The 23359-nt window shown below is 40.5% G+C and overlaps 1 protein-coding gene across 1 annotated transcript in view; it reads right to left on the reverse strand.

The window, feature by feature from the left end:
• NGLY1 (N-glycanase 1) overlaps positions 1–23359 on the reverse strand; it is a 59182-nt gene that overhangs the window by 20133 nt on the left and 15690 nt on the right. Inside the window, 3 exon segments of the mRNA XM_070364389.1 lie at positions 731–891; positions 893–954; positions 9749–9914. Coding sequence (XP_070220490.1) covers positions 731–891; positions 893–954; positions 9749–9914 — 389 coding nt within the window.

Below are 23359 nucleotides of genomic sequence, written 5' to 3' on the forward strand. Positions count from 1 at the left end.
TAGATTTACTTTGATCATTGCACAATGTCTACAGATGTCAAATCATTATGCTGTATACCTGAAAATAATGTAACATACGCTGAGCATGCTTCAATTAACAACATCATGACAGTAAACATTAAAAAGGAAAAATAAAATTAGTTTCAAAAAATGAAACTATTTTAAAAAATAATATAAAACACGACAGTCTTTATACTTTCACCTTCCATATTACCATCTGATGATTTAAGTGCAGCACTGTATTTACCATCACAAGGATTAGTATTAGTCTAATCTTTTAGCATTATTTTTATGTGCTATCAGTATTATTGTTATCAGAAAGTTAAAATTTATGCATTAAAAGAAGAAAAACTCGCAATTTACAGCATTAAACTGCTAGGAAAATACTGAATTCAAGAGTCAACAAGCTTTTCCCATAAAAAGCAAGACAGCAAATATTCTAGACTGTGGAGGCCATATGGCCTCTGTGGCCAGTATTCCACTCTACCACTGTAACATGAGAACAGTTACAGACCATGAGTTAGCAAAGCAGCACGGATGTGCTCCAATAAAACCTCATTTACAAAAGCAGGACGTGGGCTGGACTGAGCTTGTCAGCCACAGCTAGCCGACCCCTGTTCTGGAGGAATATACTTCTAATAACAAAAGTGAAGATCAGAAGTTGGTTTAATAAAATCCTCTTCTAACCACTCCATGAGGGACTGCTCTGACCTCACTGTTGCGGACTCACCGTGGGAATCGGCTGCTGAGCTGGCATGCGTCACAGTAGTGGTCTTCTACTCTGTTCGCACCCCACTTCAGCTCCTCTTCACTGGGGAGTAATGACTCGCCTCTGGACTTAGTCTGGCCGCCACACTTACTGCACACAATGTCGTTTACCCAGTGAAAAAAATTCTTCCTTAAACCAGTGTAAAAGCTCCAGCAAAAGAAAATCCTCTTCACTTACATTAGTACCTGAAAAGTTAGAACAGAACTGAGTAAGACCTAAAGCAGAAAAAAAATAAAAGCACCCACATACATTTTATTCTCAAATATGAAGCTGAAATAAATGAAAACAGAAGACGATCTAAAAGGTCTTCGTGGGAGGATGCAGACAGAGTCGTGAGAGCACCGTTGAGGCACACTCAAGCCGTTGGGCTTGAGCACCGCATCCTCTGACCGACACCGCACTCAGCACAGCCACGGAAAGTAAGAAAGTAAGTCTGACTTTGGGGATACAATTTTTCCCAGAAGCCCACTGTGTCCCCCTGTTGCCTAGTGAAGTAATAAAGCTATCCTTTCCTACTTTACCACCCGCTCTAAAACAGAAGTCTGATTTTGAAAAACATTTTTAAATGACTGCATTAAACCTGTTATCAGACATAAACACAAGTAAATATGAAACAATCACAAAATTACAGGCAGAAATCACAGAATTCTGGACATATTAAAAATCATCCTATTAGCTTTTCTACTATTAGTGCTTCAATTGTACAATTTAATTCATCTGAGAATACTTACCACAAAACACATAAAAGCACAACCATGTTTGCAATATTTACAACAATGCTGCAAGTACACATGATATACCGTATTGTATCCACTGCATCAAATAAAAGGGTCTCTAACCACAGTCAAGTACACATGATATACCGTATTATATCCACTGCGTCAAATAAAAGGGTCTCTAACCACAGTCAAGTACACATGATATACCGTATTATATCCACTGCGTCAAATAAAAGGGTCTCTAACCACAGTCAAGTACACATGATATACCGTATTATGTCCACTGCGTCAAATAAAAGGGTCTCTAACCACAGTCAAGTACACATGATATACCGTATTATGTCCACTGCGTCAAATAAAAGGGTCTCTAACCACAGTCAAGTACACATGATATACCGTATTATATCCACTGCGTCAAATAAAAGGGTCTCTAACCACAGTCAAGTACACATGATATACCGTATTATATCCACTGCGTCAAATAAAAGGGTCTCTAACCACAGTCAAGTACACATGATATACCGTATTGTATCCACTCGTCAAATAAAAGGGTCTCTAACCACAGTCAAGTACACATGATATACCGTATTGTATCCACTCGTCAAATAAAAGGGTCTCTAACCACAGTCAAGTACACATGATATACCGTATTGTATCCACTCGTCAAATAAAAGGGTCTCTAACCACAGTCAAGTACACATGATATACCGTATTATATCCACTCGTCAAATAAAAGGGTCTCTAACCACAGTCAAGTACACATGATATACCGTATTATATCCACTGCGTCAAATAAAAGGGTCTCTAACCACAGTCAAGTACACATGATATACCGTATTATATCCACTGCGTCAAATAAAAGGGTCTCTAACCACAGTCAAGTACACATGATATACCGTATTATATCCACTGCGTCAAATAAAAGGGTCTCTAACCACAGTCAAGTACACATGATATACCGTATTATATCCACTGCATCAAATAAAAGGGTCTCTAACCACAGTCAAGGCAGTGTTATCTCTGGGAAGAAGGAAAGGAGAGAGGAAAAGAATCTGGGAGACACAGATGGGTCTCTCATTCCTGTCTTTAATGTTTTATTATTAAATAGTCAAAAAACACATATATGAAGGAAATATATGGCATAATATTAAGATCTAATAAAATCTGATGCTGGGCACAGGTATTGAATCTATTATACTCTATTCTTGTATTTATATTTTATATATTTCAAAATTATAAAAAAATTTTAAAGAAAAAACTACAGAGATTAATTAATTAAAAAGCCAAAACATATTATGTTCTTGAGTGGGAAAAAATATCCTCAAGTTGTTAATTCTCTACAAATCAACCCGTACTTTAATGAAATCCCAACACACAAAATTTATAAAATTATGAAATTCACAAATTTCATAAAATTATTTTTATGAAAAAATAATTTTTCATAAAATTTGACAGGCTAACTGCAAGAAACTCATAAGAAAGAGGAAATGCACAAAATAGTCAACACAACTCTTAAGATAAATTTGTCTATAGTACTTCAAGACACATTAAAAAATTCTAAATAAAATACTGTGATATTGGTAAAGAACAGACAGATGAATGAAATAAAAGAAAGAGTCCTGAAAGACAGATTTCTAAGTGATGCACAGTATTTAATAAAGCTAGCCTTTAAAGCAATTATAAGAAGAAGGACTGTTAGACAAATTGTATTGGGACAAGCAGCTGTCCAGATATCAGATTCTTCCTCCATTCCTTCTAACACATATATATAAGCACCATACACAGAGAGAATATTATAAAAGAAGAAGTTTATGTTTACAACTTTGGGGTTAAAAACAAAATACAACTGTAAAAATAATTTTCTCACATTAAAATTGATAACTTTTCAATTTCAAAAGGTACAGTAATGAAATTAATACTGAGAACAAAACATAATGGCATCTAACAAAGAAAAGTATCCAGAATGTATAAAGAATGTCTACAAATCAGGAAGAATATTCACAAAATCATTAGAAAACTTAGCAAAGTCCATACGAAAGTTCAATTATTTCATTAAGTGGAAACGAACACCCCCAGACCCTTCTGTTACAGGTTGGAAGACAGCCTGTTTGCCAGGGACCCACTGTAGTACAGAAGCAGCACATGCCCTGGATACTTTTACACCCATCCCGGGGAAACATTCCTTCAGGTAGGCAGGCATGCTTTCCAAGGATTTTCCCTGGAAGCCTCGATAATAGAGGAAACTGGTCCCCCTCTCAACGTCCGTCCGTGGGACACTGGGACACAGTATGAGTGGCAACGCGCGCACACTGCAGAGCACTAGGGGAAGGGCAGGTGGCCTCCAAGACATGTGAGAAAAACCCCATGGAGCTGAACATGAGCGATGACACACTTCACGTAAACTTGCCAACATAAACTGTTTACTTTTATATATAACTACCTATGGATGTATATAAACAGAAAAAGATATGAAAAGAAACACATCACATGATAACAGCTGTTAAGTGTGGAGTAGGAGGGTAGACTGACTGGCAAGAAGAGCTTAGCTTTTCCTGTACAATATGAAGACTTCTCAACGAAGAGATACTGGTGAATGTTCATTTCCAAAAATGAACTTTTGGAAAAACAGCACTGCCATCCTGCTTCTCCATTGAGTCCCTACAGCAAAGTGATCTTTTTAAAAACACAAGACAGCTCATGTCATTTGAAACCCTCTAATGATTTTCCATCTCATTCAGAATACAACCCAAAGTCTCTTATTTTTGCAGCTGGCCCACGTGGAGGCTGAAAATGGCCCCCTAAAGACATATACATTCTAACCCCTGAGCCTGTGAATGTCACCATGAAGGAAAAAAAAGAAAGAAAGCCTCTGTAGATATGATGAAGTTAAGGACTCTGAGGCAAGGAGATTCCCCAGGTTACTAAATATGGACCTTCAATGCATCACATGTATCCTTTCAAGAGGGAAGCAGTGGGAGACTTTACAGAGGAGGAGGATTTGAAGATGTTGGTCTTTGAGACGGGAGTGATGCAGCCACAAACCAAAGACTGCAGGCGGCCACCAGAGGCTGGCAGAGGCAGGGAAGAATCTCCTGAGGGCCTCCAGGGAGCGTGGCCCTGCCAATATCCTGATTTTGGCCGAGGGATGCGGCTGATGGGTTTCTGGCTTTCACAACTGTGAGACAGTACACTTCTGCTGTTTTAAGGAACCAAGTGTGTGATAACTTGCGCCAGCAGCCACAGGAGGAAGCTAACAGATCCTCTTTGTCTCCCTGACTGTTTGGTCGTGCTCCTTCTGCTGCAGCCACATCTCCCTTCTGCAGCCCCTGAGCACGGCGCGCTCACCCCCTCTCAGGGAGCCCGTGCAGCTGGCAGGGCCTCCACCAGAAAACAAATTGTTGCTTCAAGGGAAGCTTTCCTGACGACCCTCCCCCAAGAGCACCCTGCGTGCGCTCTCTTCCGTCTTCCTGGCCTGTCTCCCCAGCACGACTCACCACCTGCCAGATCTGAGGAGTTGTCTCTGGCTTTCTCATCCACTACTGCAGGGACTTTGTTTACCGTCTCTTCAGCAGCTGAGCTTGCTACACAGTAGGTGCTCAGTAAATACTGGAATAAACCACAGAAACTGAGCTAACAAGTCTCATAGTCTAACTGAGCATCACTGTTCAGCACACAGGATGGGAGGAGGTAAGGAACATAGTACACTTTTGCTTCCGAGTCTGTCCTCCTGGGATACAGTGCAGCTTCCCAGCTAGGAGCACGCACATCACACAGAGAGGGTCAGTGCTCCCTGGTTTTGCAAGATCCTTAACTATGACTCACAGAATTCCAAGTGGAGTCCTGTCTGTGCAGGTTAAGAGCTCAGACAGGTCAGAACAGCAACCATCTGACAGAACTTTTGGTAATAATGGAAATAATTCATACCTACACCATCCAGTAGGGTTGCTACTAATGATGGCTTCTGAGTACTTGAAATGTATTGAATGCAACTGAAGAACTCAATGTTTAATGGTCATTTAATATAAATTAATTTAAATGTAAAGACCCTCCAATGCTACCTTTCTTTCTAGAACCTCTGCAATGCCTCCCTTCTCCCTGCTGCCTTGTCTTTTCAACCTGGGCGATCTCACTCACTTGCATGGCTTCACCTGTCACTGTGAAGTGTAGGTCAAGGTGTGACTTCCAAAACAGCTCCAGGCCTCCATTTTCATGTGGGGGCCCAGCTGATGTCCAGCAGGGGCCTGAACGCAGACCCCTCACCTCCTTTCAAAGCCTGCCCACACTGACTGCAATTCAGAGAGAGGTGGTCCTCTTGCACATTTTCCTTCCATGCCCCCGACTCCACATCCGATCACCCGCAAGCACCCCAGCAACTCACACACCCACCGCTTCCCTTGCAGTCGCACCCCCTGCGTGCCTTCTTACTCCTCTTAGGGAAATTCTGTTTCTAGTGTGCTTGAATTCTTCTCTCCTGTACCCTCTTGATTCTCTTTATCTTACAAGTGATTGCTAGGCTGATTTTCCTGAAGGGCACCCTGTGTCTTTCCCTTGCTTAATGCTTCAGTGCCTAACCCTCTGACTTAAGTCATTAAGAACATCTGACTTCCCTGAGAAGTCATCTTACTTCTTCCTGCCTAGTGAACAGGTTATTTAGTACTTCTGCTCTAAGTTCAATCATACTAACACCATAGCATTAGCCTTCTAAGATGCATTCATCCTTCAAATTTCCTTGGTTCTTATTCTCTACTTCAAAACCTCATTACAAGTCCTTTGTTTCATTTTACCTCTAATTCTTTTTTGAAAGATTAAAAATGTAAACTCAGTATGCTCTGCTCTGTCTGAAATTCAATGTCAAACAAAACATGGTCTTGGCCCACCTCATATGTCTCCCCAAACCCGACACAAGCAGACCATGCCATGCACCCTTCCCCATGATGCCTCACGCCGCTGCCCCGCGCACACTGCTCCCTGCACCTCCAGCAAAGCCCCTCTTCCCTACCTTCACATGGCTTTTGGGATCTCAGGTTGTAAATCCAATGTATCTTTCATAAACTTTAAAAGACAAAAGCCCAGTCTCTTCTGATTTTCACAATACCAATGCACACTACCTGTTGTGTTCCTTCTGCCCTACTCATGTCAAAGCCCCAGACTTCCCTGACTCTAGGCCCCTCTGGCCTTCCTGTCTCACTGTGGGGGTGACCCAGGCCCCTGAACACAGGTCCCTACAACACCGAGACTTAGCCCTAAGGCTGTAGGATACTCCTCCCCCATGTCTCGCCACCAACAGGATCCCAGTACAGCAACAGGGCACGATTACAAGAAGCCATCTGCAGGAGGGAGATGAGCTCAGGAGGAGTCCTCAGGGAGCCTGGAGACCACAGAGGGCCCCAAGCACACCAGAGGAACCTGAAGGCCCCGACACTCACACCAAGCATTAAACAGTGTAGTTAAACGAGTTGAGTGGACACGTAAGCCTTCCACAAAAGGCCTCTTCACTTCAGTTCCCATTACCCAACACATTATACTCAACTTTTAACAAAAAATTACAAAGCAGGCTAAAACTCAAGAAAAAAGTCTGAAGAGACAAAACAGGCATCAGGACCACTTACATACAGCACAGATTTTGGAATAAGAGAATTGAAAATAATTATGATTAACATGCTTGGGGCTCTAATGAGAAGGGAGACCACATGTAAGAACAGATGCACAGTGTAAGTAGAAGGATGGGAAGAAAGCAAAAACTGTTAAGAGATAATGCCGTTCATGGGCTCATCAGCAGACTGGACACAGCCAAGGATAGATTACTGACCCTGAAGACAAGTTGCCAGAATCTGAGAGTCAAAGAGAAAGAGAATGAAAACAAAGGAACAAAACACCCAGAACATGCAATTACGGTGGGAGAATTTTCATAATGGCCTAGCACATCAAGCAAAAGTGGAAATAGTTGATAAGTAAGAGTATAACAGGATACCCTATTTTGGAGTATCAGAAGGAAAAGAGAGACACAAAAGGAGCAGAAGAGACATTTGAAGTAACAATGGCGGAGAATCTTCCAAGATTAATGAGACATCAAAACACAGATCTGGGATACTCAGGAAACACCAAGTAGGATAAATACCAAAACATAACATCCAGGTATATCATACTCAAACTGAAGAAAGTGAACAATGGAGAGAGAACCCTGCATGAAGCTGGGGATGGGGTTGGTGAGGGTTCCGAGTATAGAGACAGAAATTCCAGGCAACTTCTCATCACACACAAGCAGGCAACAGCAGAGAGAATCAAGTGTCGTTGACAGAAAGGAAGAAACCCCACCAACCAGAATTCTACACCCCAGTGATATCATCCTTCATCAGTGAAGGAGAAATAGAGACCTTCCCAGGCAGAGAAAAACTGAGGGGCTTCACCTCCAGAATACCTGCCCTGAAAGAAACAGTAGAAGAGGTTGGTCTTCAGAAAGAAGAAAACTCAGGCCTGCATACTGGGAGAGTGTCCAAAGAATGAATGAAGGAAGGCAACATAAAATCTGTCATTTTCCTCACTCTTAGTCTGCTGGGTGACTACAGTGTCTAGTTCAGTGAAATGAAGGACAGTAGGGTCTCAAGGGATGGGAAGAAGAATTGAGACACTCTGTTAAACTTACCTGCACTACACAGAAAGCTGTATAATGCTTGTGGAGGTAAGGGAGAGATGAATTAGAAACTCAGAATTAACATGTACACACCACTGTATATAAAATAGATAAATAAAGACCTACTGTACAGCACATGGAACTCTATACTGTGCAATAATATAAATAGGAAAATAATCTAAAAGAGTAGACATACATGCATATATAACTGAGCCACCTTGCTGGATACCTGAAAGTAATACAACATTATAAATCAACTCTACTTCAATGTAAAATAACAGTTTTTTAAACTGAGAAAAAAAAATGTTTATTGCATAGCAGATCAACCACCAAAAGAATATTACAGAACACCCCTAGAAAATATAGTATTAGGAAATGAGTTCACAGAAAAAAACAATTATATAAAAATTCAAAGTAAAAATGCTGAAATTGGAAAAACTTAACAAAATTTAAAATCCTAAGACTATTCATGAAAACAACTACTGGCTGATGAATGTGGCGGGCACTGCTCTGAGCCACGCACATGCACTAGTCTAGCTATTTTGAGAATTATCATTCCTATTATCGAATGAAGAAACCAGCAGGGAGATGAAATTCCTTGCTCAGTGATGCAAGGTGAGAGGTGGAGCTCAATCTATACCCAGGCAGCGGGCTTCTACATGCATACGCTATAGCAGTAACTGCCAGTTAAAGGGGAGTCAGTGGTCGAATCACATAAATTCATTCTGAATAAGCTTTTTCTCAGATTCACATTAAAATTCACTAATAATGCCATCACATATCACATGGACTAAAGTTCCAGTGACATTATATCTTTAAAAAAATCACATGCCAATGATTAAACTAAAAATACATTATTTGAATTAAAAAATTTTAACAGATGTGTGGATGTTCAGTTCAGTTCAGTTGCTCAGTAGTGTCCGACTCTTTGCGACCCCATGAATCGCAGCACGCCAGGCCTCCCTGTCCATCACCTACTCCCGGAGTTCACTCAGACTCATGCCCATCGAGTCAGTGATGCCATCCAGCCATCTCATCCTCTGTCATCCCCTTCTCCTCCTGCCCCCAATCCATCCCAGCATCAGTCTTTTCCAATGAGTCAACTCTTCGCATGAGGGGGCCAAAGTACTGGAGTCTCAGCTTTAGCATCATTCCCTCCAAAGAAATCCCAGGGCTGATCTCCTTCAGAATGGACTGGTTGGATCTCCTTGCAGTCCAAGGGACTCTCAAGAGTCTTCTCCAACACCACAGTTCAAAAGCATCAATTCTTCGGCGCTCAGCCTTCTTCACAGTCCAACTCTCACATCCATACATTACCACTGGAAAAACCATAGCCTTGACTAGACAGACCTTTGTTGGCAACGTAATGTCTCTGCTTTTGAATATGCTATCTAGGTTGGTCATAACTTTCCTTCCAAGGAGTCTTTTAATTTCATGGCTGCAATCACCATCTGCAGTGTACATGAGGTATATGCAATAAAAAATTATATCACTGTTGTACTTCTTAAAAATCCAAATAGAACTGGGTTACTTATTTACAATATATACAGTAAAGGGCACCATTTCAGCATTTTTGTTGATTTAGTAATGATGCATATTTAGCAATGAATGGTTATGTAAAGCCATTACCTTTATCCAATTTTCTGGCTCTAGACAACTTTTCTTGTGATCTCCTTTTCAGTTCTTGGACTGGAATACAAGCCAGTGCTTTCTCCTGGAGAGCAAGGTTCTCATATACCAGTACATGCTGAATGTTGGACCGAAGAACTTTTAGAATGACTGAATTGTCAGCAACCTAACAGAAAGAAAACAATGAAATTAGCTTTTCTTCATATGCTATAAAAATAATATAATAAAAAATACTGCTTCTATGAGTTCATAGATAAAGGAATGTATGGATTCACTGAAATATAATAATTATACCAAAAACCTTTATAAAATTAGTACTAGAAGACAGCCACATCTGTATCACAGTCTAAGATATGTCTATATTTTCATCTGAATAGATGTTACCGAGGATGTATTTAAACAGGGATATGTTGAACTCTTGACCACAGCTTGGATCAAGACAGCACTCTGAGCAGTGCTTCTGACCGCTCTTTCTACTTCAAGTCCTGACAAATATCTTTTTTTTTTTTCCTTTATACAGCATTAGCTAAGAAGGACTAATCTCAAGGGATCAGGAATTTTGAGAAATTCCTGAAAGAAGACAGGTACAAATGGACAAAAGGAACAAACAATGACAATATGCCGTCTAGAGGAAGTGGTTATAAAACTAAACAAAGTTCTCAAAATAATCCTGAGGAGGGATGGGCAGGAGGCTTCACAGAGCAGGAAGAGGTCTTGGAGTAAGTGTTAGGCAGTCTGCCAGGCTCTGCAGCAGGGACAGCTCAACATTGTGGTCATTCCTTCTCCACAGAAAAGGCGAATCTCTGAGCAGTGAGGGTGGACGCCCAGATTTATAAAAGGAAAGAGGCGTCCCAGCTCAGAACCCGTGCTGGTCTGGCACAGCCTACCTGGTGGCACGTCCTGCTCTCCCCCTTAGTCGTCAGTACCAGACGCAGTGCTCACCAACAGGCTAGCAAGAGCTCTTAGCTCCTGTGAGCCCACAACAAGCAGCACTGCTGAGACGGTGCACCGGGAAGAAGGAACGCTGCAGCAAGGGTAGCAAATGCGGAAGAGCCGAAAAGACGTCTACCTCCAGAAGTTACGGGTACACTCGAGTCACAGAAAGACACCTACAGATCTCGGAAACTAAAAATTTAAACACTGAAATGAAGAAGAAAGCACAGACGGTGTGTCAAACAGCAAAACAAACACAGTTATGTGATCAGTCAATTAGAAGGCTGAGAAGAGGGTTTTCTGACAATACGGTACAAAAGGACAAAGACACCAAGGATAAACTCAGACTTCCCAAATCCAGCTAACAGGAAATACCTAGAAACTAGAGTAGAAAAAAATGGGAGAGAAACGCTTCTCAAAGAAATAATGGGAAATTTCTGAGGGTTAAAGAAAGAGCCAGTACGAACGGGGAGGGGGGTGAACAAAGACTAAACCAAGAGTGAGTGACATTTGAGAACAACAGTAAAGATAAAAGCCAAATGCTAAAAGCCTTCAATGGTATCAGACAGCTCACTGGCAACAGTGAAGCACAATCTCTGAAATGCTGAGGGAAAATGAGAACATACAACGCATACCCAGGTAAACTAATTACCAATAAGAGCAAAACAACGTATTTTCTGATCTGTAACAATGCAGAAAATACATCACTCCCAAATCCTATTTTAAAAAATTATTACAAAAGTTACTGTGTCCCCAAAATATAATAGAACCAAAGTAAATAAATAGAACACCACAGAGTAGAACCCAGGATAAAAGAAGCAGAAGTGAGTTAAATAAAAACTAAACAAACTAGTAAAACTTAAGTTCTGTTTGTTATAAATAAATAATTAAAAAGTAAAATCACATAAGAAAGGTGGCAGGGATGGGAACAGATGCTAGAAAAATATAAAATAGTATTTGCATTAAAAATTTTAAGACAATAATCAGAAGACTAAAAGACGATATTTAACTTTCTAACTTTTGGAGGGAACATAATGGAATAAAACTTGATCCATTTAAACAAAAATAGAAGAAAAAAGAAAAAACAAGGACATACAAAACACAAAATGTCAGAATTAAGTTCAAACATATTAGAATTACCATAAATAGGAATGGATTAAACGTGTATAGAAAAAGGCAGAAATAGACTAATTTTAAAAATACCAAATACTGACTATAATGTCAGTATACGAAGCACTGGGCTGCTGCTGCTAAGTCGCTTCAGTCGTGTCCGACTCTGCGTGACCCCATAGACGGCCTCATACCAGGCTCCTCTGTCCCTGGGATTCTCCAGGCCAAGAACACTGGAGTGGGTTGCCATGTCCTTCTCCAATGCATGAAAGTGAAAAGTCAAAGTGAAGTCGCTCAGTCGTGTCCGACTCTTCACGACCCCATGGACTGCAGCCCACCAGGCTCCTCCGTCCATGGGGTTTTCCAGGCAAGAGTGCTGAAGTGGGGTGCCATTGCCTTCTCCGGAAGCACTGGGCATGTGTGCACAAAACAGACAATCACTCTATGGTCTAAGGGGGAAAGGCACTGAACAAATAACGACAGAATCTTCACAGTAAGTCAACAAATTTTGTGTTTGTGTGTAAATGTATTAGATGATAGAAAAATAATGGAGGCCAAGCCAGACAAGGGCATTATCCTCACAGGCTAACGAGTCTATGGACACAGAAACAAATATTGCTACAACAATGCCAATTTACTCAAATATTTAAAGTCTTTATGATCTGTTAGATACGGGGGATGTAACGGCTAGTTTATTCATATGTATGGGAAGAGCTATAAAGCAAACATAGGGGACAGTGTAACTGCCTGACAGGGGCTCTAATGAGACTTCCCTGGAGAAGTGATACTGTAATAAAATATGAAGGATGAGAAGCAGCTGGTAACCAGGGAAGGGAGAAGACCATTCCTGTGAAGAGGGGATAACGTGCAGGTAGGTAGCTAGGGAGCACGCAAAGTGGGGGATCAGACAGAAAGTCAGGGTGTCTGGAGCGCAGCGCACCAAGCAGGCAGCTGGGCTGGGTAGCAGCCAGGTCTTCCCTGTCTCTTCCCACTGTACAGAAAGTTATCTGAGACCTAAGGAGCAAGGGAGTAAAATGGCCAGCTTCATGTTCTCCAAGCTTCCAGCTGAGGTGGGGAGAAAGCAGGTCTTAGGAGACCCACTGTGGAACCACTGCTGAGCTCAGAGGGAGCAGAGGCTTGAACCAGTAGGGGACTGAGGTGGTAGAAAAGAATGGATTCAGAATCATGGAGGAAGTAGAATCAACAGGTCTCACTGACTGAACCGTGCAGTCAAGGGGAATGACCCACAGATTTTCAGTAAGAGCAACTGGGTCAATGGTCGAACCACTTATAAGAGGAGAAAAAAACCAAGAAATGGTCAATTGAGCTTAAAACTATGAATGGTCAAGTAAAAATGAACCCAAAAAGTCCACTAAATTTAGGGGCATGGAGATCAGAGATGATCTCAGTAATAAGTTCTTCAACAGTGTTAATAAGGAAAATAAAGTGTAGGAGACTCAGTGGTTTAAGTGGTGTCCCAACATGGGCCAGGAGCTGTACAAAGTGGTCTGCTGGAATACAGACAGAAAATATTACAACTGCTATTTATACCATTTGTGCCCCCAAATTAAACTAAGTTATTATAACACTGAGCACGTGGATCAGTGGTGGCCCCTTTCCAGCCACAGAAGCCGTCCCGAGGGAAGAAAGCCCCACAGGGTGGAGGTACCAGGGGCACGTCCACTCCCACTTTTGCTCTCATCGCACTATAAGCTTCTGCGGTTCAAATGTGCCCGGTTCAGTGGCTTTGCAGATTATATTAGGTAGTTTTTACTAAATTAACCCTCAACCTGACTTAAAAAGGATTTCAAAGACCTAAAGACTTAAAAAGGATTTCAAAGCAATAAGGCTAGTACTTATGTAAGAATGTGTGGAGTGTGGACAAGAAGAAACGGTAGGGCTAATGCGTCTTTTTTTCAGTATGAGCCCCTTCAAGAGCCAAACTTTAATGTGAAAAAAGATCACAATCTACTCAGATCTGATAAAGTGAGCCTCCCAAATTCAAAATTGTCAAAAGAGCATTTAAAATACAGACTTAGGTCTACATTAGTTGAATGATAGTGTTAAATCATTTTTTTAAATTAAAAATACTACTTATTTCCTATCTCCTCTTTTGTGTCGCTCAATCGCTAAGTCGTGTCCAGCTCTGAGGCGCCATGGACTGTAGCCCGCCAGGCTCCTCTGTCCTCTGCTATCTCCCAGAGTTTGCTCAGGTTTGTGTCCATTGAGTCCGTGGTGCTATCTAACCATCTCATCCTCTGCTGCCTCTGTACACTGCTTTACAATGTATCCAGTACAATGGCACACTAATGTAAGTATACAATTTAGAAACAAATAAATATATATTGAGAGGACAAGCTCAGAAATATTTTGCTGAAGGGGCACATAAAGTGTGGAAACCTGCTAGACAAACATGAGGAGTAAAGACAAGGGTGGATACTGGGGACTCTCCCTGAAACTTGCAGTGAAGAGGAAATGAGAAATACACGAAGGCAGGATCTAGCGATACTTGTGTGTTGACTTGTGTCTAAGAGCTTACAGGAAATGCTGGTAACCACTGACCTGTTTGTGAAGAATGCAGGTTTCCAAGTTCCCTCTCTCCTGGTTCAGCTAGTCTGGGGTTTGCCTATACTGCATACCCAGGCTATTCTAACAATGGTCCAAACTTGGATGAAAACTGGCCTAAAGCAAGGTTTCAAAGCCCCTGAGAAGAATCTCCAAGAAAAGGGGCAGGTCACGACTGCACAGCCCACCTGTGACCCCACAGAGAGCAGAGGAGAGGAACACAGGCACAGAGGAGGACTGGCCTCCAGCAGCAGCAGGCACACTTACTCCATCAGCAGACGAGGCAGAGCTGGGGCAGACCTAAGGGCGGGAAACCCAGGGCACTCACAGCAGGCAAGAGTGCGTCTTACCAGAACTGATCCAGACGCAAACGGAATGTGTCCATTCTTATTTTATTTATTTTTCATTGGAGAATAATTGCTTTCCATTTCCATTTGAAAGAATTCCTATAAAGATGAGACCTTTATAGTTGTATTTTTTTTTTTCGCCCACAAGCATAGAGTTTCATTTGCTGGGAAGGTAAGAACTCAGCCAAAGAATTTTTATTTTCAATTTAGTATTTTTCGCTGTGGAAATTACCCCCTCACTGTGGTATTTAATGGCATGCAAACAATCTTGAACAATAAAGGTTATTTTCTTGCCTTATTTCTTTGGTACAATGCCAAAAAAAACTAAGTCATAAAAATAGAAGTTTGCTGATTGCATGGCAATTATAGCAGCTGGGTAACCATGTACATAAGGCAATAGTTAATTGCTTAATGGTTAAAGTTATTTGGAGTACAAATGAGAGTTTAAAATGTGAAATCTCTCTGTTTTAGATTAAAAAGATTTTTTCCTTCACTAATCACACTTGGATTTCAATTATTTGGTTTCTGATGAGAGACCTTTAAGACTCTCTAAGAAAACAAGTACGATGTGTATTTCTGCCAAACCACATGATAAAGGCAGAGGAAGCTGGATCAGCAAGTTTACTTTTTCAGTAAAGGACAGGCTTCCCAAGCCCATTAGTCCTCTTTCTGCCTTTTTACAACCCTCTGCTTCCACAGCTTTTACATTTAGAACCTGTTTTTTAAATATAGAAGTTCTGTTTAATACATTTTTAATGATATCTAAAATCAGTTTGTGACTTAAAGAGAAATTTCTTACAAAAACCACTTTATTCTATATTTAACATTAATAAATATTGCAAAAAAATTTCAGGAAATACTGAATGGTATAAATAACAAGAAATCATTAAAATTTCACTACTCAAAATATCAGACTGTGTACAGCTTTCCGGAACTTTTAAAAATATTTATGTATGAGCATTTTTAACAAGAAAAACAGAAATATTCACATACATTGTTTAATTTTGGAGTTCTTTACCTTTTTTCCTACACAGTAATAATCTTCATGTCAAAATATACCACATCACCATTTTTAATGGACACGAACAATGTCAATTTAAAGATGTGTCATAATTTCAACAACTGCCTATTGAAAGGTATGTAGATGTAGTTTACTCTTAAGAATGGTTAATAATAAACTGAACATTTAAATCCTCTGTCCAAATAGGAAACAGGAGCAGAGATTTCTTCTCTTAAAAAGACTGCATATAAGACAACTAAGAAGTTGTCTTACGAGATTCAATTAGTTTAAAAATCAACTAACTGGGACTCCCTTGGTGGTCTGGAGGTTACGAGTTCACCTGGCAATGTGGGGGAAGCCAGTTCAGGCCTTGGTTCAGCAAGATTCCACGTGCTGCAGGGCTACTAAGCTTGAGCACTGCAACAAGAGAAGCCACCGCAACGCAAAGCTAGCACAGCGCAACGCAAAGCTAGCACACCGCAATGAAGAGTGGCCCGTTTCCCATCAGCAGAGAAAGACTGCGCGTGGCAACAAAGACCCAGTGCGGCCAAAAATAAATAAAATTTTAAAAAGGTATAAACATTAGTCTTAAAAAAAAAATAAATCAATTAACTCATAGGTGCACAGCCAGGGGAAGAAGCCAGCGGGTCAGCCAGGAGGCTGCGCTTCTCTGTGGGCTCCCACTGTCTTAGGCATGAACTTCAAGCTTTTCCAAGTCTGACTTAACTCTTTAACATCCTCAAGGTGCAACAAATCCAACTCTGATGTGGATATTAGGGAAGGGTTTTGAATATAATAAACAGAATTGGTGTCAATTTAAAAATATAAACAGAAGAGAGAGAACAAAAGGTGGCAAAGAAAGACGTGGGCTTATTCCCTCTCACGAAAACACCAAATCACAACTGCTGAACAACCATCGATAAAGCAAACTGGAACCTATGAAAAAAGATATTCTACTTCCAAAAACAAAGAAAATGCCAAAACGCGATGGCAGGAGGGACGCTTTCACAATATAATCAAATCCCATACTCCCCGGGGTGGGGGGCACCCACACACTGGAAAATAATTACATTGCAGAGGTTCCCCCACAGGAATGAGAGTCCTGAGCCCCATGTCACGCTCCTCAGCCTAGGAGTTTGGCCTTGGAAGGAGGAGCCCCCAGAGCATCTGGCTTTGAACGTCAGCAGGGCTTGAGTGCAGAAGCTTCACAGGACTGGGGGGCACAGACTCCACTCCTGGAGGGCACACAAGGTCTCATGTGCCCTGGGATCTGGGGCAAAGCAGTGACTCTACAGGAGCTTTGGCCAGACCTACCTGCTGGTTTAGGAAGGTCTCCTAGGGAGGTGGGGGTCAACTCTGGCTTACTGTGGAGGCAAGGACACTGGTGGCGGAAGTACTGGCGAATATTCATCTGACGTGAGCTCTCCGGAAGGCAGCCATTACAACACCAAGACCTGGCCTCACTGAGCAGGCTGCAGGCTCCAGTGCTGGGGCACCACAAGCCAAACAAGCAGCCCCATCCCTCAGCAGACAGACTGCCTGAGCCCACAGCTGCCGCTAAATACACACAGCCCTAGACACAAGCTCTGTCCACCAGAAGGCAAAGACCTAGCTCCACTCACCACTGGGCAGTCTCCAGTCCATCCCACCAAGAAGGCTGCACAAGCCCCTGGACCAAACTCACCCACCAGAAACAAGAAGAATTACAATCCTGCAGCTTGAGTAACAGAGACCACAAATAAACAAAGTTAGACAAAATGAGATGGCACAGAAATATATTCCAGAAGAAGAAACAAGATAAAACCCCAGAACAACAACTAAGTGAGGCAGAGACAGACAATCTGCCTCAAAAATAATTCAGGGTAATGATACTTAAGATGACCCAAGACCTCAGAAAAAGAATAAAGGCACAGATCAAGAAGATATAAAACACGTTTAACAATGACCTAGAAGAACTAAAGAACAAACGACAGTCATAAACAACATGCTGACTGAAATGAAAAATACACTGGAAGGAATCAATAGCAGAATAACTGAGGCAGAAGAATGAGTAAGTGAGCTGGAAGACGGAATGGGGGAAATCACTGCCACAGAGGAAAATGAAGAAAAAGGAATGAAAGAAAGTAAGGACAGTCTAAGAGACCCCTGGGACATTAAACGCACCAACATTCTCATTATAGGGACCCAAGGAGGAGGAGAGAGAAAGGACCTGAGAAAATGTGTGAAGAGAGAATAGTTGAAAACATCCCTCACGTGGGAAAGGAAACAGTCACCTAGTCAAGGAGCTCAGAGAGTCCCAAGCAGGAGAAAGCTGAGGAGGAGCATGCTGAGACGCAGTCAGGCAACTTACAAAAATGAAAAAGCAACCAGGGAAAAGCAACAAATAGCATACAAAAGAACTCCCATAAGGTTATCAGCTGATTTCTCAGGAGAAACTCCACAGGCCAGAAGGGAGTGGCACCCTATATTTAAAGTGCTAAAAGGGAAGAACCTACAGCCAAGAAGACTCTACTCAGCAAGGCTCTTGTTCAGATTTGATGGAGAAATCAAAAGTTTTACAAACAAGCAAAAGCTAAGAGAATTCAGCATCACCAGACTACCTTTGCTAAAATGCTAAAGGAACTTCTCTAAGCAGAAAAGAGAAGGCCACAACTAGAAACAAGAAAATGATCAGTGAAAAACCTCACCAGTAAAGGCAAACATACAGTCAAGATCGGAAATCACCCCCCTTGCCCCACCACACACACACAACACCCACATACATGATACTGAAACTAATAATTTTGAGAGGAGGAGAACACAAAACACATCTGAAATTCAAAGATGAGCAACTTACAACAATCTTGTTCATATATATAGAATGCTATATCAAAACCCCACGGTAACTGAAAACCGAAAATACATGATAGACACACACAACAAAGAATAAATAACCCAACACAACACTAAAGGTTAGTCATCAAACCACAAGAGAACATAAAAGGAAAAGAAGTTAAAAAGCCTACAAAAACAAATGCAGAACAATTAGCAAAATGGCATAAGAATATACTAAATTACCTTAAATGCAAATAGACTATATGCTCTAATGAAAAGACACAGACTGGTTGAATGGATACAAAAATAAGATCTGGCATATACGCTGTTTACAAGAAACCCACCTCAGATGTAGGGACACATATAGACTGAAAGTGAGAGGATGGAAAAAGATATTCCATGCAAATGGAAATCAAAAGAAAACTGAAGCAGCAATATTCATATTGGACAAAATAGACTTTAAAATAAAGATTGTTAGAAGAGATAAAGAAGGACAGCATACAAAAATCAACAGATCAAAGAAGAAGACAGAACAATTATAAATATATATATGCACCCAACACAGGAGCACCTCATTATATAAGGCAAATGCTTATAGCCATGAAAGGAGAAACTGACAGCAACACAGTAACAGTGGGAGACTCTTAACGCCCCAGTCTCATCAATCAACAGATCATCCAGACAGAAAATCAACAAGGAAACACAGGTCTTAAATGACACATTCAACCAGACTTAATGGATGTTTATAGAGCATTCCACAAAAAAGCAGAATACACATTCAAGTGCACATAAAACATTCTCCAGGACAAATCACAGGCTGGGCCACAAAGAGAATCTTAGTAAATTTAAGAAAACTGAAATCATATCAAGCATCTTTTCTGATCACAATGCTATGAGATTAGAAATAAACTACAAGAAAAACACTGTAAATAATACAAACATGTGCTGCTAAGTCGCTTCAGTTGTGTCCGACTCTGTGAGACCCCATAGACAGCAGCCCACCAGGCTCCTCTGTCCCTGGGATTCTCCAGGCAAGAACACTGGAGTGGGTTGCCATTTCCTTCTCCAATGCATGAAAGTGAAAAGCGAAAGTGAAGTTGCTCAGTCGTGTCCGACTCTTAGCGACCCCATGGACTGCAGCCCACCAGGCTCCTCCGTCCATGGGGCTTTCCAGGCAAGAGTGCTGGAGTGGGTGCCATTTGTGGAGAGTAAGTAATATGCTACTAAATAACCCAATGGGTTATAGCCAAAGGGTCACTGAAGAAATCAAAGAGGAAATTAAAAATATTTAAAGACAAATGAAAACAAAAGCATAATGATCCAAAACCTTTGGAACGCAGCAAAAGCAGTTCTAAGAGGGAACTTTGTAGCAATATAATCTTATTCAGGGAACAAGAAAAATCTCAAATCTCTTAAGCTTACACCTAAATCAACTAGAAGAACAAACAAAACCCAAAGTTACTAGGAGCATAAAGCATAAAGATCAGAGCAGAAATAAATGAAATAGAAACAAACAACAGAAAAGACCAATGGTTCTTCGAAAAGATAAACAAAATTTATAAACCTTTATCCAGACTCATCAAGAAAAAAAGGGAGAGGACTCAAATAAAAAAATCAGAAATGAAAAAAGTTACAACAGATACCACTGAAATACAAAGGATCATAAGAGACTACTATATGCAAATAAAATGGACAACCTGGAATAAATGAACAGATCCTTTAAAAGGTACAATCTCCCAAGACTGAACTAGGAAGAGACAGAAAATATTAACAGACCAATCACAAGTACCGAAACTGAAACTGTGATTAAAAAACTCCCAACAAAAATTCAGGACCAGATGGCGTCACAGGAGAATTCTATCAAACATTTAGAAAAGAGTTAATACCTATTCTTCTAAAACTATTCCAAAAAATTGCAGAGGAAGGAATACTTCCAAATGCATTCTATAAGGCCACCATCACCCTGATTACCAAAACCAAAGATCACATACACACACACACACACACACACACACACATTAAAGGCCGACATCACTATGAACAAACACAGATGCAAAAATCATCAAAATACTAGCAATCTGAACCCAACAACACATTAAAAGGATTATACAACATGATCAAGTGGGATTTATTCCAGGGATGCAAAGATTTTTCAATATCTGGAAATTAATCAGTAGGATACATCACAATAAGAAACTGAATAAAAACCATATGATCATCTCAAGAGATGCAGAAAAAGCTTTTGCAAAGATTCAACATTTAAGATAAAATCTCCAGAAAGTGAGTGTACAGGGAGCATGTCTCAATATAAAAAAGGCCATATATGACAAACCTACAGCTAACATTATACTCGACGGTGAAAGTCTGAAAGCATTTCCTCTAATATCAGGAACAAGACAAGGGTGTCCACTCTTGCCACTGTTACTCAACAAAGTTTTGGAAGTCCTAGCCACAGCAATCAGAGAAGAAAAAGAAATAAAGGAAACCAAAGTTGGGAAAGTAGGAGGAAAACTTCGACAGGAAAAGTCACTGTTGGCAGATGAAATACTACTACACATAGAAAATCCTAAAGATGCTACCAGAAAACGACCAGATTTCATCAATGAATTTGGTAAAGTTGCAGGATACAAAATGGATACATAGAAATCTACACATTTCTATACACTAACAACAGAAGATCAGAAGGAGAAATTAAGGAAACAATCCCATTTACCATTGTATCTAAAAGAATAAAATACCAAGGAATAAACCTACCTAAGGAGGCAAAAGTCCTATACTCAGCAAACTATAAGATGCTTAAAAAAAAATTGAAGATGACATAGAAAGATATACTATGTTCTTGGATTGGAAGAATCAATACTATTAAAATAACTACTCAAAGCAATCTACAGATTCAACCTAATCCCTATCAAATTACCAATGGAAGTTTTCATAGTACGAGAACAAAGAAAATTTTAATTTATAAGGAAACACAATGACCCCAAATAGCCAAAGCAATCCTGAGGAAGAAAAATGGAGCTGGAGGAATCAGGTCCCTGATTTCTTTCTTTTTTTTTTTTTTAATTTTATTTTTAAACTTTACAATATTGTATTAGTTTTGCCAAATATCGAAATGAATCCGCCACAGGTTCTGACTATACTACAAAGTGACACTAATCAAGACAGTATGGTCCTGGCACAAAAACAGAAATACAGACCAATGGAACAGGAGAGAACGCTCGGAAACAAAGCCACAGGATAAAATACAAAGAAGAAAAGACACGCTCCTCAATAAGCAGTGCTGGGAAATGGAGAGCTGCACATAAAAGAATGAAACAAGAACGTTTTGTAACACCATTCACAAAAATAAACTCAAAATGGATTGAAGACCTCAATTTAGAGTGACACTATAAAACTCTTAGAGGAAAACACAGAACATCCTTTGACAGAAACTGTAGAAAATGTCTTCTTGGATCCACATACTAATGAAAATTTAAAAAAAACAAACAAATGAGACCTAATTAAACTTAAAAGCTCTTGCACAGAAAAGAAAACCATAAACAAGATGAAAAGACAACATTTACTGAATGGAAGAATGTATTTGTAAAGGAAAAGCCCAGTAAAAGATTAATCTCTAAAATATATAAACAACTCATGTAGATAAAAAAAAAAAAAACACCACACACACACAACCCAATTAAAAAACAGGCACAAGACCTAAATAGACATTTCTCCAAAGAAAACATACAGATATCCAGAAAGCACATGAAAACATGCTCAAGAATGCCAATTATTAGAGAACTGCAAATCAAAACTAAAAATGAGGTATCACCTCACGCTGGTCAGAATGGCCATCATCAAAGTCGGCAAAGAACAAATGTGGAGAAAAGGGAACCCTCCTAGCCTGTCTGTGGGCATGTAAATTGGTGCACACACTGTGGAGAACAGCATGAGTGAGTTAGTGATGGTCTCTCAGTCGTGCCTGACTCTTTGCAACCCCATGGACTGTAGCCCGCCAGGCTCCTCTGTCCATGGAATTCTCCAGCCAAGATACTGGAGTGGGTTGCCATTTCCTTCTCCAGGAGAATGGCATAGACAGTCTTTAAAATATTAAAAATAGAACTACTATAAGACCCAGCAATCTTGCTCTTGGGTATACGTCTGACGAAAACCATAATTCAAAAAGACACAAACACCCCAGTGTTCACTGCAGCACTATTTACAACAGCCAAGATGTAGAACCTAAATGCCCATCAATGGAGGAATGGATAAAGAACATGCCACGTGTCTGTCCATGAGATTTCTCAGGCAAGAACAATGGAGCCGGTTCCAATTTCCTACTCCAAGAGATCTTCCTGACCCAGGGATCAAACCCAAGTCTCCTCCGCTGGCAGGTGGATTCCTTACCACTGAGCCACCAGGGGAGACTAAAAAAGACATTAACAAGTATCAGTGAGAACACTGACAAATTAGAACCTTCACACTCTGCTGGTAAGAATGTAAAACGCTGTAATAGATCTGGAAAACAGCTTGCACTTTCTTAAAACATTAAACATAAAAGTTGGGATATAACTCAATGGCTTCACTTCTAGGAATCTATACAAGAGAAGTGAAAATGTATGTCTACATGAAGCCTGGTCTGTGGCCATTTGCAGCAGTACTGCCCACTAACAAGGGAAACAGGGCAAACCCAAATGCTCTCCAGAGAATACTATTCAGCAATAAACAGGAAGAAAATACTGATACAGCCTGCAATATGGATCAACTTCAAAAACAAACTAAAAGAAGCCTGAGGCAGAAGAATACACAGTGCATACTTCCATTTACATAAAATATCCAGAAAAAGCAGCGAAATAAGTTTCT

Source organism: Bos mutus, chromosome 27, assembly GCF_027580195.1.
Source record: "Bos mutus isolate GX-2022 chromosome 27, NWIPB_WYAK_1.1, whole genome shotgun sequence".
NCBI lineage: Eukaryota > Metazoa > Chordata > Mammalia > Artiodactyla > Bovidae > Bos > Bos mutus.